Source organism: Neurospora hispaniola, assembly GCF_033458365.1.
Source record: "Neurospora hispaniola strain FGSC 10403 chromosome Unknown B0T23scaffold_5, whole genome shotgun sequence".
Taxonomy (NCBI): domain Eukaryota; kingdom Fungi; phylum Ascomycota; class Sordariomycetes; order Sordariales; family Sordariaceae; genus Neurospora; species Neurospora hispaniola.
Window position 1 is genome coordinate 3,083,243 of NW_026944410.1, and position 16,354 is coordinate 3,099,596.

Here is a 16,354-nt window from a genome sequence, read left to right on the forward strand (position 1 = left end):
AGTTTATTCGCTACCTACTACCTTTCTCTCGTTTCCGTTTTCCTGTTTAGTCCCCTGTTCGTCGAGATTTCACGTTCAAAGAAGCTGACATATCACCAACAACACTGCAATTACGTAGCTGGGTCGCCAGCGTATCTGTGGGCTTTCTGCGACTTGAGGGAGGAAAAGAACAAGACTTTAGCCACGACTTTCCTTTATAAACCGCCTCCCCCTGCCGAGGCCTGACCTACCTACCTCTAGTACGCGATTGTGTCCAGACAGGTCGGTACCTCTAGCCGCATCGAAATGAAGACGAAATGGTTGATGGATCTGGTGGTAAAGTAATCATAGGCTTCATTAGAAGTTTGGGAGACTAGGTCCGCCAACCCACGAGTAGTCGGAACTAGTCATCAAGCAGGTTATTAAATCCTCCACCCTGACTATGCCCATTATTATCCCCTCCCTCCCTCCCTGTTCTCTCTCCATGCTCGCCCAGCTTCGTGGTTCCATCCAAGGAAAAAAAAAAAAATATTTAAAAAAATAAAAAGAAATCCAATTAATAAAAGACCTTGGGGGTATCAGTTTAAGCTTGCTTTTCCGATTGCCCTTTCTTTCAAACTTCCAAACATTCCATTCCCATTACCCCATGTCATGACATGTCATAAACACACACACGCACACACCATTCATTTCCAAAGAAAACGTTGACGTGCCATCTTCACCTTGGTCAATGCTCTCATATCTCTTGTGGTATAAACTCTTCCCATCTCGGCCATTTCCATTCACATCCACCCTCATTCTCCTTTTAAGCAAGAGGATTGCCATTAGCCTGGTGTCCCTGACCCCCACCATGCCCCAACGAAAACACCTTTTGCAAACTCCTCCTTATCCCGCCCTTCCCTCCTCCTCCTCCTCCTCCTCCTCCTCCAAGATTCTCATCACTCTGACTCCCCGACCTCTCCCGATCCCTATCCTCCGCCGTCGGCACCCTCGTCAAATGATTCACCACTCCGCCCACCAACGCCACAATACTGGATCTTCTTCCTGCACCCGGCGCCCCCCCTTGCGCAGTAGCATCGCTCTTCCGCCTCTGCTTCTCCGCCGCCCTCTCCATCCTCTCTTGCTTCTCCCTCTCCTCCTTCTGTTCCCTCGCTTCCCTCGCCTTCTGCTCCCGCTCCTCCCTCTGCAACCGAGCCGCCTCCCGAGCCCGTTCCCTCACCTCACTCGCCTCCCGAGCCGCCTTTTCCCTCGCCTCCTTCTGCTGCTGCATCTGTTTCTGGAGAGCCACCTTCCGCTGCCTCTGCGCGGCAATCTCGGCAGCGCTCATCGGTTTCGGCACCAGCATGGGCGGCACGGCAACGTTGGTGTACTGCGATCGGGGCGGCCACTCGCCGTCGCGCTTCCAACCCACCACGCAGGCGCGCAGCACGTCGGCCAGGTTGACGGGGCAGGAGGGCTGCATGTTGTTGACAATGATTTTGTCGTAAAGAGAGGGGTAGATGGAGGGCGTGACGGAGGCGCGCATGGGGTTTTGAGGCGGGAGGAGGGGAGGAGGGAGCGGAAGGAGGGTTTGCACTGGGTAGGCAGGGTAGGTATCGGGTTTAGATGGTGAGGTGGGGGAAGTGGAGGGGACGGTGCTGTTGTCTGTTGCTGCTCCTGCTCCTCTGGCTGAGGTGTCGGATACGGCGTCGCTTTGGGCGCTTTGCTGGGAGTTGCGCGTGGTTGTGGGTGACAAAGGGGCGGAGAGGTTTGTTGCTGCTGCTGCTGCTGCTGGTGGTGAGCTGGCTGGGTGCGCCACGGCGGCAGCGCTCGTCGACTCGGACGAGCGATGATGGCGCCAGAAGGAGAGACGGCGGGTCGTCGTTGACATCGCTGTCGTGGGCGACGCGGGGCACATCGGCTTGGGCTTGACGCGGAACGTCTTGGCGCCTGTCCAGGCATCGCGGCGAGCTTCGAAGCAGGCCAACCCGGGATTCCACGAGGCTTCCTTTCTCACTGCCCGCCTCCTCTTGGCCCGCTTTGCTTCCAGGGAGCTTTTGACGGCGGTTCCGACTGCGTCGGGGCTGTCGAAGCGGAAAGGTGAGGAGGTGTTGGGAGCTGGCGGCTCATCGTTGTCTGAGAGATCCGAGGTCCATTCCGCCCGGGGACGGTAGTGAACGAGATCTTCTGATATCGTGCTGTAAACGGACTCGACATCAGATTCCGAATCTGCCTCCTCTCCTGGATCCCGAGGCGCATCATCGTCAAAGGTCTGAGCTACGGCACCGTCTGCTATCCTGGGTGATCCATGCTCGTTGGGAGCGATAGTGCTATCTGGTGGAAGTTGAGCGATATCGCTCTTCTCATGCGGCTGCTTCTCATCGAAGGTTGCTGCTGCTTCGGTTGGACGTGGTTGCGTCACAGGTGCCCATTCGAAGTCCCAGTCATTTCGAATCTTCTCAAGAAGGTACTTTCTGACAGCTTCCTTCTGCTTCGCCTTGTCTTTGCTCACAAGGTCGGCATCAAGGTCGGATGGTAGGACAACCGGCTGATGGTGAGGAAACGAGTGCCTGAGCTTATTTAGGGGCGACCTGGGTGACTTGTACAGGTCGGCGAAAATCATGGTAGACGGTGGTTGAGGGTTAAATGGGGTGGTTGAATCGTGATCGCCACCGTCAGGACCGTTGGGGAGCTCCGACGTCAAGGGGGACGACCTTATATAAGTCGACGGCGACGCGGGGGGCCGCGAGCCAGGTTGAGCACGCGGGCAGCAACTGGGGTGGTGATTGCGGTTAGACTCGCTAGCCTGTACCGGATGGTCGTCACTGGGGTCACCGGGGTCCTTTAGATAGTGGCCAGGGTGGTCGATAGGGTGGTCTACAGAATGGTCTGGCTGATGCGGGGCCGGCTTGGCTCGAAGTGGTATGATGTCCTGCTGCTCGTCTGGGGCTGGAAGATCCGGAGTACGACCACGCGTTAGCGATCAGCGCATTGCCTTTTTTTTTTCTCCTCGTCGTTTTGACAACGTGGGACTCCGGAGAAAACAAGGTTTTTAAGTATGTAATGAATGCCGAATGAGGTCCGTGAAAAGTTGGGGAAGCTAGACAAACAAGATTCTGGATCCCTGTTGAAGACGGGTGGCATAGGATACGAGAGATATAGACAGACAAGAGAGGAACAGGAAATGTTAAATGAGAGTTGTCCAACAAAGAAGAAGATATGCCAAGATTAGGTAGGTAGATCTGGTGTATTATAAGATCAAATTGAAGGACAGGGAAAAAGCAGGTGAAAAAAAAAACGGGCAGTGCCGCCTTGGAAATGGCTGACGATGAGTGGACGATGACTGGTCCTTGACTAACAGTGGCGGCCAAGTCTACAGTGTACATTCAAAGACATGCAGACAGGCTAGAGTCCAGACCTGACGAAGTTAAATAAAACGACATGTGCGGTTCCCATCAGGGAGGGTGTTGGTGATGAAGGAAATAAAAATGGGAAATAAAAATGGTAACTCACTCTTGTCGGTGCCAGTGTTGGGAACTGAACTGCTCTTGAGAGTGTCTTCTTGCTCTTCCGTGGAAGTTGATGTTTTTAAGCTGTTGCTGGCAATAATGGTGGTGTTCAACCCATGTTCATTTTCCTGCTGCTTCTTCTGCTGATGTTGTTGCTGTGACGGAGACGAGGAGGAAGAAATGCCAGATGCGCCAGCTTGATCCGAGGAAATGCCAGTTACGGGGGCGTTACCAATCTGGTCCTCGTGAATGCCAGAGCCAGAGGCAGAGCCAGTGACACGCCCGGCAACCTGAACACCATATTCAGTCCCATGTCCAACAGGCCCGGGCCTAGGCACGGACTCGGTTGTGGTAGGGGTGGTGGTGGTGACAGTATCGGTGGTGACCGTGGTGGTGGTAATGGTGGTGTTGTTGTGCTCTGACCCCGACATGCCAGCCACAGCCGGAGAGGGTGAGTGGCCAGGAATGATCGGCGCTTTATTGATCATGTCTGGCACATCTGAGATCACCGTCTCGTCGTTATGCATCCTGTTCTGCTTGAGGTGAGGTGCCGGGTTGCTCTTCCGTACTTTTTAGCTTGGCAGCCGTTGTTTGTGTGTATATTCCTCTCTTCTTGGACACCTCAGTGTCATGTATGTGAGGATCTCAACTATATGTATGAAGGGTGATGGAGAGCCGCTTTTGTCCTTTAGACTCGATGGACTCGATGGACGGTCTGCACAACAGCCTTGTGAGATTTGTACAGTATGCGCCAAGCTGTATCCTGCGCGGCAAGGTATGTGCTGTTGTGCTTTTGCGACGATGCCCAAAAAGAACTAAAAATAAAATCAAAAACACCAACAAGTGGAAGAGCCGAGGATGGTGATGGAATAGGATCTGGTCGTTGCCAGTTGCCAGTTCCTGCTACCCCTCAGTTCCCGATCCGAGGCTGTCAGTCTGTCTCGGGAGCGAGTGCTGGGGCTGCCGCAAGCAAGTCGGATTCCTGTGCCTGATCCGGGCTTTTGGTTCGTTTTTTTTTTTTTTTCGGTCGCCTTGTCGCAAAGAAAACAAAAAGTCTGCGCAATTCAAATTTCGCGATCAATTCCATGCACCACCCGCAGTATGTGGTGGACGGTTGCCAAGAAAAAAGCAAGATGCTTGGCCCACGTTGGGTGGGGTCTTTTCTCTTCATCTTGGCTCTTTCTTTCCCCGCTAATTAATGGGGACTGAATGTATCACTGCTTGGGTACAGTACACTAGTCTACACTACCGTAACCTGGAAATCATCCATCCCGTTGTCCAACAAGCACAATAGGTAGTAGCACATCCAGCTCGCAATGCCCTCACTTTGAGCTGCTGGATTCTAGTGTACCGTAGGATGTTTGTGTCAATCACCCTACCTAGGTAATGAACCCCTCTCTTTACTATGTAGGTACAGAGGTAGCATAAGGACACCGCACCTGGACGGCAGCCCCCCGAGTTTTTGTCATTGATGACTGACCGTTCCCCATCGTCACAATGGAATCTCGGTCGTTACGGGATCTGGCACCACAAGTGCGCAAGTGCAACATTTGGGACAGTCTTCTGGGCTTGTCGTGTGACGTGAGGGTTTGGCCATACGGTAGCTATCACCATAATTGCGATTCCCATCTATACCCAGACCCCAAAGCAAAGAGTCTCACCTTGCCATCGGTCTCGTTCCTGTTTCTCGTTTGTGCACTCTCCTTTGTATTGATTCGTTCACAATCCGATCTGTCCGCTTCACTCGCTGCACGGAGATATCTCCATTCGCACTGTTCAATCAACGGTTTGGCGTATTGCATTTGCGCAAATGCGGTGAGGTACTGTATGTAGTGTAACACTTGCAGCTGGCACCCTGAGTTGAACAGATGAGGAAGAACGTGGTGAGAATTGACAAATTATGTATTCTGCTATTGTGATAAAGTTGCGAGAGGGAACCTTGGAGGAAACCAAGACAAAAAAGAAAGGTGGCGAGAGGCGCCATGATTGGGCACCTATCGACTCCAAGATTCCTGAGGATGGGTGCTTGCTCTCAGGCCATATCTGCATCTGGATGGCACTATGTACCTAACTACTCGACTTCTGCAACCTCAGTCTGCGATAACCATAGTTTCCATGTCACGACGTCGTCACGACCGGGAAAGAATTGCCATGCTTCCATTCGACGGACAAAAACCCGAATAGTTAGACTTGTCCGTGTAGAAGAAGCCGCCGATGTTGGAGGTGGATGGTCTGTGACTTTTCTGCAACTTTTAGACCACTTATGGCAACTACCCTCACCGGCTTTCACAGCCACCTCTTGTAAGAATGTGGTGTAACTTGTGGTTGCTGACAGAGTAACGTCAAGGTTATTTGGGCTTTTTTTTTATTGAAATTGCGGATGTTATTCCGGCGATCCATTTCCAAGTTTTGGGATCGGAGGCGAACACGGTCGAAATTTGGTTCGACTTGTAAGAGAACAACAATTATGTCATTAACCGCTGGCTAATACTTACTTCTATCGATTATACCTTGGCGTTTTGCTTGTTTTGAATCTTCAAAGCAGATTGTGAATGATTCCATGCTTTTGCTCCATATCCGACTTGACGGGGGGAAAGCATCATTAATTTACTCCGCCCCTTCTTTCTTCCCATCACGTCGAGCATTCCGCGCATCTGCCACTTGCTGCCTCATGCGTTCCTACCGCCCCGAGGCACCAGGAGCAGGCGTAGCAAATGTCCTCGTGGTGAGCAACACGCCCTTGACCCGTCTGATATTCTCTTTGGCCTTCTTGATCTCATCGTTAGGCTCGCTCCTATTGGTATACCCGTACAACGAAAAGCCTCCAGTGAAGTCGTAGTGCTGCAGCGCCAACTGCTCCAGCTCGCCGTGGAATACGTCCACCGTTGTCCTGAGCTCGTCGTAGTCCTCGCACTGCGATGTCAGCCCTTCGTTGATCTCCTTGACCGACGTCACCAGCTCCGCCAGTCGCCTCTGCTGCTTCTGCGTGTGGTTCATGTGCCGCTCGGAAATGGCCGACGCCGCGCGCGACTGGGCCCGCGAGTGCGCCTCGTAGATCTCCGACAGAGACCGGGCCGACATGGCTGTGCCCGGGCGCGAAGGGAGCGACATGGCCCGCACCGACGGCGTGGGCGGCGGCGACGTCTGGATGCCAACGTCCCGGTGGAACATCTCGGTCGGGTCCTCGTACGTGCTCATGTTGTCGTCGTCATCGTCGTCGTCGTAAGCGTCCTTGTAGCGGCCGGCGCGGCCGTCCGACGCCTTGTAGCCCGGAGGCAGCTCCGACACGGTTTGCTCGAGCTTCTCGACCAGCCGGTCCAGGTTGTCCTTGACGTTGTCGTGGAAGTCGACGCGGGCTTCGGTGAGTTGGTTGAGCATGGGTTCGACAACGTACTTGTTGGCGCCGTAGACGAGGGCGGCGATACCGCTGAAGGCGTAGGCCGTATTAAGGACGCCGTTCATGGTTATTAGCGGTGGCGCCCGGTGCGTCTCGGCCATAAACTCGGGGTAGGTGATGATGGGCACATGTTGTTCTTTTGTCTTGGGGAGGGTGGTTGTGGTTGTTATCGCAGCAGCCACCTTTGACGAAGCCGATGATGACGATTCGTTGGTGACGGGGATTTCTCTCATCTGTAGATGTCCATGTTAGCAGCTTGTCTTTAGGAACACTGAGATACAAGAAATAACTTGCATCTGATTGCGCCCGAATCCAGTCCTCCTTCAGCAGTTCGTCGATGTCACTCTGGGAGATGCCCTTGCTCCTCAAAAAGGCGGCCTTGCGCTCTGTCGTCTCCTTTTGCACCTGCGCATCCTGGAGGAATATCCTGGCTTGTTCGAGGGAGACTGAGACTTTGGGCGCTTCTGGAGAGGTTTGGGCTGCGGGCTGGGATTTTGAGGATGTCGATGTTGACGGGGCCTGAGCCTGCGTCTGAGGTTGAGATGTGTTGTTGTTGTCGGCTGTCGCTTTCTCCCACGCCAGGGTGTCGGCGCCCTTGTGTTCTTCCGAGTCGCCCATGGCGGTGGAGTTGAATGCCCGAATTCGGTTCTTGTAACTGTCTGTACGAGGGGTGTGATGCTGCTCCAGGTAGTCTGGACGGTTCGGCGAGGACTCGAAGACGGCGAGGGGATGGATGGATAAATGAATGAATGGACGGATTGTATGGGTGAATTCGCGATGCCGTTGTGATGGCTGGCGGCTGGGAACTGACCTAACTTTCCATGGTCTTTCAGCGCCGCCAGCCGTGGTTGTCGTCTCCTGTTACCGAGGCATGGGTGTCGCTATTTGGTGCTGTTGGTCTGAGCTTTTTCAGCTGGACTTCAGCGGTAGGCTCAGGGGTTGAATGCGCAGAGACCCACTTTACCCACCCCCCGGCAAAGGCCGAGCCCACTGACCGGGCATCCACTGGACCTCCTGCGGCCAGGCGGGACCGACGGGGACTGTGGGTGGAGACAGTCAACATCACGGTCGCGACTTCCACTTGTCGACATGAAATCAGAAGCTGGATAATTCGATATTGAAACATTACGGTATTCTTTCCATTCTTCCCCCATACTTGATATCGACCTCTCTCTTTCATCCCTGATATCTACTTCCCATTGAGTCTTCTGAAGCTCAGCGATTCTGCAATCCCGTCCGACGTGCCATCCTCGCGAGACGCCCTCGATCCGGCTTTACGACTCAGCGCCAACCATAGAGCTCAGACCCGCCTCTACCATCACAGCAGGTATAGCGTTGCTAGATATCAAGATAGGATAGGCAACTACGACATTGCTGTCCTGTTTGCGGAACGTCACCCTTCTCAACAGAGAATCGCCACCCTCATCGCCAACACTTGATTTCGGAAGGTAGTCAGCAGGGCCAACAGTTCGCAGGTCTTTTTTCCGTCCATCCGATTTGACCTTGGTCATAGCTCGACTGCGTATTTTTGAATCTCATCATCGTAAGTGCAGCGAATCATCTATACACACGGCATGTCGCTTCTGGTGTTGGTCTCTTCCGTATCGATCATGGGGTTGGAAGCCGAGTCGAGAAAGGGCCGAGGATGAGAATGAGGATGGAAACAATATCGTGACTGGAAGGCATGGTCAGCACGGCAGTCAAAATTGGGGAGATGTGAGGATGCTTTGTCACAAAGGGAGGACCCAAGAAACAATCAAGATGTCGCAAACGACACAGTAAAGACTGTGTGGTTCCAACAAGGTTTCCCGACCTATTTCCATCCAACGAGACGAGACGCTGGATTCATCCTTGTGAAACCGACAGTCTGGTTCTAGCCCAATGTCAGGGCAACGCCGATGCGCCTTGTCCGCAAAAAGGCAAAAGCTGGAAGCCAAGAGGAAGCAAAGAAGAAGCGAGGCGACGTCAATGTCCGTCTTAGATGTGCTTGCTGCACGGTTATGTTGCATGACAAGGCTTATCAACCCGAACGACAACGGCGGCACCATCCAACCACCACCACAACAACAACAACAACCTGTGAACCAAAGAGAGGGGACCATGAACAGACGGGTCCTCACTTCACCCCACACAAGCAACACCCACCGGCACTTCCCAAAAGATTAACACCAAACCGCCAACTTTCACATCCCACCTCGTCCTCCAGCCAAAAAGTCTTCTCAGCTGCGCCTTTCTACCAGATCAGCAAATCAGAGCGATACATAACCATCAAAGAACACAATTATAATCAGGGTCTTGGTGGTTCAAGGCACCACCTTTCCGTGTGCCCAAAGGAACCAACGCCGGGTTCAACAAGGCATTGCCACCAAAAGTTTCCGGCTCGTCAAACTTCACCTGGACCGGTCCAGACAAACACATGACAATCCTCGCTACCACATCGCCCAGGATCACCAGAGCCAGTCATTAGCCACATCGCCTCATCTCGCCTCGACCCATCTCATTTGCTCGTATCTCTCGGTTTCAGACGATACTCTTTTCCATAACACTATCGGTTCCCGAATATTTTGCCTCATCAGATAGACCATACCTCTGCACCAGCAGTCATGTCTTCACGTCCGCGCCGCTCAGCGGCCCAGCGCGCCAACGCTTTGATTACTGATCTGATCCATTCCGACAGAGTAACCCCCGAGCGCACCATGTCATCATCCCGATCAACCACTGCGCGCCGCCCACCCTCGTCTCCAGCTAGTAGCCGGAGTGACGCAAACGGTCACAACATGTTGACTGTCAAGGTACCCTCCAACAAGCTACGAGAGGCCACGAGCGGCAACTCCAGCTCCGGCATTGCGGCTAGTAGGCGTAACAGGCCAGGAGCCAAGAAGAGCTACGTTGTTGAGAGCAGCGAGGACGAGGACGAGGAGATGGAGGAGGAAGAGGAGGAGGATGACGAGGAAGTAGAAGAGGCGGACGAGATTGAAGTTAGCAACAACGCGCCCGTTTTGGACGACGACGAGGGGGAGGATGAGGAAGAGGAGGAGGAGGAGGAGGAAGAGGATGATGAAGACGAAGATGTGGACGTTGATGAAGATGGCGATGTCGACATGGACGACACACCTGCTCGACCCACCATCACGGTTTCCAAGGTTCAAGCAACGACATCACCCAATAAAGCGAAAGCAACAGCAAAGGTGCCTTCTAGCTCCCCAACGACGATTAAGGCTGCTCTCAAGACAAATTACTACGATGACGATGACGACGACGAACTCAGCGAGCTTGAGAGCGAACCCGAGGATCCAGAACTGGAGGACATGGCTGCGGCCGAGGATGATGCGGAGGAAGCCGAGGAGGAAGAGGACGAAGACATGGATGCCGATGGCGACGAGATTGAGGTTGCCGAGGATGACGCTGAAGCAGAGGAAGTCGAGCTGGATAGCGATGAGGAGGGCGGCAGTCGCGGCGGCACGCCGGATATCTCCAAGATGACGGCTCGTCAGCGAGCCAAGGTTGGCGTTGCGTCTCACGAGTACATGAAGCTCTCGGACGAAGTTCAAGCCAAGAAGGTTTTTACAGCTGAGGAGTTGTCAATGAGAAGGGCCGAGATGGCTCGCCGTAGGAGGAACCTCAGCGAGAAGCGTAACGAGGAGGTCAAGGTACGCAACTTCTTGCTTTTTCCCTCATAGATGTGAACTGCACAGCTACTTACCAATCACCGCGCGAAACAGATGGAAACGATCAACAAGCTTCTGAAGAAACAGGCGCCCAAGACCAACCGCAAAGCCGCCCTTCTGAACGGCGACGAGACTCCGGCAGGCGATGCCGAGCCGCCCAAGGCTGACCCCACCTTTGTCCGCTGGATCAATAACAAGTCCGGAAGCAGGATTGCCGTGCCTGAAGACATGCTGGCTGGTCCTGTCGGTCAGGTGTTTACTGGGGGAGTGAAGAGGAAGATGGTCGAGGAGGTTGTCTGAAATTATGTCTGGTGTTGCTAGAGTATAGTTTTGGGATTGTATTCATATGATCAGAGGAATAATCAGGCGCTCGGTTTTATCCATCGGGAAAATGGCAGGGAGAATGATCATATGGGAAGTCGGCGAAAAAGACATTAGGATACATACCTCTACCTCTCGGTCAAGGACCGCACTTATAGGTTACGGAATCAACTATGGTATTTTTCTCATCGGTCGCGGCTTTTGACTTGACTGTCTACGCAGACTTGTAAGGGTACTACTAATCTACTCGTCTGGTAAGACCAGAAGCGACCGTTACTGGCCCTAGGCTAGCCTCTTGGGCATTAAAGCCTGACTGGTATTGATTCTCTAGCCTCGCAGAACCTGGAAGGCTTTACCACTCCGAATTACCACGAAAACGTCGACCCAAACCACCAAACAACCGTCGCTGTTCTCACCATTCAGTACCGGACCGCTCAGCATTACAGTATTACTGCACATTCTTCCCGTTCATTTGTGCACACCAGAATACTATCATGCTACCGAGTCCTTTGGTTTCAAGTACTGCTCACTTCAACACCTTTCTCGAGCAACAGGCAATGGCCTCTTGGAGCCGAGACTACAGCACTTTCAAGTCGAGGCATGAGGTCAAGATGGTGATCCAACACTTGGAATGCCGTCGACCTATCTACAGGCCCAAATTTATTGATGTCTGCCCCGCTCTATCTGTATTTTTTTCACATCATCGCGCCCCATTTGAGCAGTCTCAAGCTGGGAATGGCCTCATCGAACCCGCTGACTGTTTGGCTGCAATCAGCGGTCGTGGCTGGAGTGTGGCTGAAGTGTGGCTTGTTTCAACAACGACTCGACCTACCGACGACAATCGAACTGGCTGCCTGCCGAGTCCGGCACACTGCCTAGTCCCTACAAGAAATTTGATCATTCATGCACAAGCAATACGCAACAAGAACACTCGACTTTCACTCTTCCATATAACTTCCCCCGAGTCTCTCTTGACCTTCATCTGATATTTGCGAATATCCAATTCAATATCAATAACTTCTTCTCTATCCCTTTTTTGGGATGAACTGGCTATTTGGCTAGCCCTCTATCTTAACCCTCCATCACGATATTTTGCTCAATATTGTGTACATCCCGCTGACATATGTTGACAACACTGCAGTACAATACCATATCGCCATGCCTTACCTCGCATCGCCTCACCTCTGCTTCTGCCCAACAGCAAATCAAATAACTGCAATATGACTAGCCGCTCTGTTTCCGGAATCATGCCCGTTTACACGGGTCATGAAACCTTTCTCCACCATGTGAGCCACCATGGCCAGAAGGCTCCGAGAGGGCTTCAGCCCTTCTGCACCCGGGCAGCTCCAATGGTGCCATCATCCTCAATGATGATATTGCGATAACATTTCCAGCGTGGAACCACACAAGTTCCTGATACTTACATAATGCTCTCAAGACACCCCCGACGATACCTGACCCCCCGGTCTCCGATCCGCGGTCGGCGGAGGGCGCAAGCCCCTTTCGACTGAGCTTGAGCCAACCCTTCCCTTCTCTCAAGCCTCTCAGGCTGTCTTCCGCCCCAAAAGTATCTGACCTGCTCTGGTCTCCATCCGCCAGAGAGGGCAAGCGACCTCGACCCACAGTTTCCCTTCTCTTGGATCCTGCAGGCCATCATTTATAGCTTCAGGGCTTCCGCGACACTGTCGGGCAAGTCCCAGTGCTTGACGCCGGCACTCTTCACTGGACTGGTGGCATAAACTTACGGGACCGCTACGGTCTCTGTCAGAAGGTCAGTCAGCCCCCTGGATGTTACACTAACAGAGGTTCTCGTCATCCTCGACACTTTCAGATATCTCGAGAAACAGCACTCAACACGGCCTTTTGTCGAGCTCGAACGTCGAGGCCGACGTCTATGCACCTGGCTGAAGCCATTGTAGACCTTGCCGCGGCGAAATTTCCACCGAGAGCTTTCGTACCCCGTACGAATCACCATATTAGACAAATAGAGCGGTTGTTAGCATATTTGCCAGTCTTAGCATTCTTTCCTAAAAGTTCAGGGGCCACCGTTATCCTGTTAACAGCCGACTTTGGACCACGCCGAGCCTGGTCGCGGCCGGACCGACGACAACGATCTAAGAAGTGAGACGCCCATTATCAAAAATCTTTCTTTCAAGATACTTGGAGGCTAAGAAGGGACAACGAGTTACACTCGGGAACCTGATCAAGGCCGCCATATCAAAATCTCTTTCGATAGACATGATAATAGACTCGATTTGTTCCTCTCTTCCTGACAGCCCCTCTAGTGTTTTACGGGTTCCCTCGTGATTCGCCGATCTCGGCGGATAGGACGCAGCGTCCCGCTCGACGGTCGAGAGCGCATAACGCCAGCCGGCGAAGACGATCGATTATATCCCGACTTCGAGGCATTCCAATCGGCGAGAGGTTACTGCAGATGACTAGAAAGGTTTTCTAGGTGACCCGGCAATGACCTCTTTCGTCCTTGACTGCTTTCCGAACACTCGCGATGAGCTATGACTCTACAGCAGCCAGCTACAATAATCTGTGGCATGTAATCCAGCCAGCCTCTGCCAGCTGGAGAATTGTGTCTCGACATCTCCACGCTGACAGCTTCTTAGGCTTGTACATCTACAATGTCCCTAACCCTAGACCATCTCGTGGGAACAGGAGCACATTCCACCTTCGACAGTGGACGCATGCGCTGCTCTGCGAAGATTATCGACGAAACACCCACTTCAACTCTTTGCCGGCAGCGAAAAAAAGGCTTAATAGCCCGAAAAACGCTCTCGCTGTCTTCGAATCATCGCTGCGACCACGGCTGCTCTTTACTCTGCCTCGAGCACCACAACAGACTTACAAACGACAGCTTCAGAACCACTCTCGGCATGACTGCAACTAGCATCCACCTACAGGGGAACCGCGCCTCGGCGCATTCCGCGGATGCTCGAGATTCATTGCTCTCTAACAGCCTATGGCGCTCTCTACAACATAAACAACCATGACCGAGGCGGTTTTGGGGAGCGGATTGTGTGCCTCGTATAGGAGACCGCCCAGAGACCTCTCCCGCAGTCCTGTATTCACCCATTCTCCGGAAAGAGAGCTTTTCCGGGCGCCTCGTCGGGACACATATGTTTGAGCTGCGCAGTGGAAGTGGAGGAAGTCGAGATGACTGCAGACACTCTGTGTCCAGGGTCCTGCCGTCCCATGGCGCTGCGGTCTCTTTCTGGAAGACATGATTGCTTCGACCACGGAATCGACTGCTGGGGCTCGCTCAATCTATTTTGCTTTCGATGTCTTCATAGACTAGTATCATCCGAAGCAGCGTCTTGTAGTTTAGACCAGTGCATCCCAGACTTATCGGTTGAATAGAACGGAATATTAGGTCTTACGACGAGAGACCATGACCAGATGTCATCATGTGCGCACACTGCGGGAACGGGTACCTGTCTATGTCTCCCGCTGGTTGATTCCATGTCAGATCCTTGCTCATGGTTTCGAAAACAACGTCAGGTCGTGACTGGAAAGATGCGACACTCGCAAATATCACCACCATTATCGGCGAAAAAGGTGGGAAAATGCGGTTTTTGAGTTCCGCTCCTCTGCCAGTCTTTGATTCTCCTTGTTTAATGTATGGTTCCGATTTTTCTGCTCAGTAATGCTGCGAAAGCAGTGCTCAGGAGTTTGTTGATGGTGGCCGCTCGCCGACCATACTGGACCAGCACAATGCCACAAAACATCGTCGCTGATCAAGTTTTGGCATGTGATTGCGTTGACAGCTATTCGGAGCGCTGATGTCAATTTTCATGTACGTTATGGTGTTCCGGAACTTCGTAGTCGCATCCTCGATGTTGGTCGCGCAATTATCCGTCGCCGAGCGATGCGGGTTTGTGGTTTCCATTTGGCTACCACTGCAGCGAGGTCGGGGAGCCACTTGCACTTGACTTGACGTCGGTATTGGTGAAAGCCACCGCTGGAGGCGCGGGACATTGTCACGTTTCTGTAGGCTATTGTTAAGCAGTCGTCAGTTTAAGCAGCTACATTGATCCTTGATGATCTGAACATTGCGGGTGCGGTTTCCCTTTGGACTTGCCGCAATATCATTCATAAAAGCATGTCGACGCCCACGACACCGATGGTCTCACGCATCCTACGGACCTTCCAGGAGTTTCTTCGTCATGCCGTGCGTCCGGTACGTTCAGGTACTGTTACCGCTCGTAATCAATGGCCACCGTGGCCACCCAAATCTCTTTGCTTCACCCCCAAAAAGCAGTTTGGGGGGTAAATTACCGTGTGTAGTATCATGTTCTGAGAGTGGGTCTCGTGGCTTCCCAGGTCCGATGGAGCGACCTTCCTCCCCGAACCCGTCATTGAAGCCTCCCATGACACTTCTAGCAGCTGGTCAACAATGTTCAGCATCGAAAAGCTTACGCTTAGTGGTCCCAGAAGCGCTCTTGATGGAGAAAGCTTGTGGAAACTTCCATCTCTTGTGTCGGGAGCTTCCTGCCCATGCGAGGTGCTCTGTCAACCGATCCGGCGGTTACCCATCTCCGGACTCCCTTGAGGGTGTAGAGTAGCGGGTAGCCCTATTGTTTCAAGGTCAATAGGGGCTCTTACAGTGCTCAGACTGATGCTATCTCTTAGTAACCCTTCTCTCAGTAGTCAACACCTGGCCCATGGAGATAGTTCAGAGGTGCCTATTGCCCTTCCAGTGCTCGCCCTTATCCTCGCCTCCCGTTCTTAACACCGGGCCTCGTTGTCGCTCCAGGCCAGGCCCCCATACCTTATCACAGCCACTTCTCGTGCATTTACAACTGCCTCAACAACTGCCTCATCGTTGCCAGCCGTCTCGAAACTGAAGCTTCTAGATAGAGTCATACCTTCCGCAGCCTCCTAATTCTGCTGCCCGGACATCCAATATACCTGCTCATTGTCGACGCACCTCATCAACATTCCGCGTCATCCCCTACATGATAACCAAGAGAAACGTGGTGCTTTCCCCAGTATTTGCTGTTCGCTTCAACAATGAACCCATTCTCAACCATCATATGACAAGGCAATATCTCTTTCCTATCTTCCACTCGTAGGCGTCCTTCTCTCGAACTTCTCGCATGCTTTTCCGGCAAGAGAAGCATGATATCTCGTCTCTCCTGCTGACAGGGCTGGTATGGAAGTCAACCGCAACTTCTCTTTGCATTATTACCAAGGCCTCGTCATCTCCTGCATTTACTTCCATCTACATCTTGTTTCTTTTGCAGAGAGATACCTGACATAGATTATTAAACCGGACATGAAGATTTAATAGTCCTTTCCTGATGTTGTCAGCCAAAAAACATGTGCTTGTTGGAAGGGCTATTTAATCTCGCTCTTCCTCCATGTTACTCCCCGTCTTTTTCCTTTTTTTTCTTCTTCTCTATCCAGCTTCAGACTTGGGTTCCAAAAGACACCATTTGTTACTGAGTATCTTTCAAATAGTATAAGCCATCTCTACCGTCTACTGTGCT

General features: G+C 52.5%; 4 protein-coding genes across 4 annotated transcripts; 2 read left to right on the top strand and 2 right to left on the bottom strand.

Moving 5' to 3' along the window:
• Window positions 1-441: 441 nt before the first annotated feature.
• On the bottom strand, window positions 442-4,493 carry B0T23DRAFT_413565 (uncharacterized protein). Its single transcript, XM_062839524.1, has 2 exons — window positions 3,472-4,493; window positions 442-2,907 (listed from the first exon to the last, which is right to left on the bottom strand). Exons 1-2 carry the CDS (start codon window positions 3,992-3,994, stop codon window positions 785-787), a joined length of 2,646 nt encoding a protein of 881 aa, XP_062692126.1. The 5' UTR covers window positions 3,995-4,493; the 3' UTR covers window positions 442-784.
• A 1,265-nt stretch (window positions 4,494-5,758) lies between these two features.
• On the bottom strand, window positions 5,759-7,750 carry B0T23DRAFT_382841 (peroxisomal membrane anchor protein conserved region-domain-containing protein). The gene is made up of 2 exons (XM_062837356.1): window positions 7,159-7,750; window positions 5,759-7,097 (listed from the first exon to the last, which is right to left on the bottom strand). The coding sequence occupies exons 1-2, from the start codon at window positions 7,480-7,482 to the stop codon at window positions 6,147-6,149; spliced, it is 1,275 nt and encodes a 424-aa protein (XP_062692127.1). The 5' UTR covers window positions 7,483-7,750; the 3' UTR covers window positions 5,759-6,146.
• Window positions 7,751-8,569: 819 nt separating this feature from the next.
• On the top strand, window positions 8,570-9,376 carry B0T23DRAFT_173611 (uncharacterized protein). Its single transcript, XM_062832955.1, has one exon. The coding sequence runs from the start codon at window positions 8,763-8,765 to the stop codon at window positions 9,282-9,284; it is 522 nt and encodes a 173-aa protein (XP_062692128.1). The 5' UTR covers window positions 8,570-8,762; the 3' UTR covers window positions 9,285-9,376.
• Window positions 9,377-11,041, top strand: B0T23DRAFT_173612 (PAPA-1-like conserved region-domain-containing protein). Its single transcript, XM_062832956.1, has 2 exons — window positions 9,377-10,514; window positions 10,587-11,041. The coding sequence occupies exons 1-2, from the start codon at window positions 9,468-9,470 to the stop codon at window positions 10,830-10,832; spliced, it is 1,293 nt and encodes a 430-aa protein (XP_062692129.1). The 5' UTR covers window positions 9,377-9,467; the 3' UTR covers window positions 10,833-11,041.
• The last annotated feature ends 5,313 nt before the right edge of the window (window positions 11,042-16,354 follow it).

Excerpts from the sequence above, each read along its gene's own strand:
- B0T23DRAFT_413565 (XM_062839524.1), bottom strand. The coding sequence starts at position 3,994 with ATGCATAACGACGAGACGGTGATCTCAGATGTGCCAGACATGATCAAT. Across the intron at positions 2,908-3,471 it reads CAACACTGGCACCGACAAGA|CCCCAGACGAGCAGCAGGAC; the intron begins GTGAGTTACCAT and ends CGGATCTTCCAG.
- B0T23DRAFT_382841 (XM_062837356.1), bottom strand. The coding sequence starts at position 7,482 with ATGGGCGACTCGGAAGAACACAAGGGCGCCGACACCCTGGCGTGGGAG. Across the intron at positions 7,098-7,158 it reads GGATTCGGGCGCAATCAGAT|ATGAGAGAAATCCCCGTCAC; the intron begins GCAAGTTATTTC and ends GGACATCTACAG.
- B0T23DRAFT_173611 (XM_062832955.1), top strand. The coding sequence starts at position 8,763 with ATGCGCCTTGTCCGCAAAAAGGCAAAAGCTGGAAGCCAAGAGGAAGCA.
- B0T23DRAFT_173612 (XM_062832956.1), top strand. The coding sequence starts at position 9,468 with ATGTCTTCACGTCCGCGCCGCTCAGCGGCCCAGCGCGCCAACGCTTTG. Across the intron at positions 10,515-10,586 it reads AGCGTAACGAGGAGGTCAAG|ATGGAAACGATCAACAAGCT; the intron begins GTACGCAACTTC and ends CGCGCGAAACAG.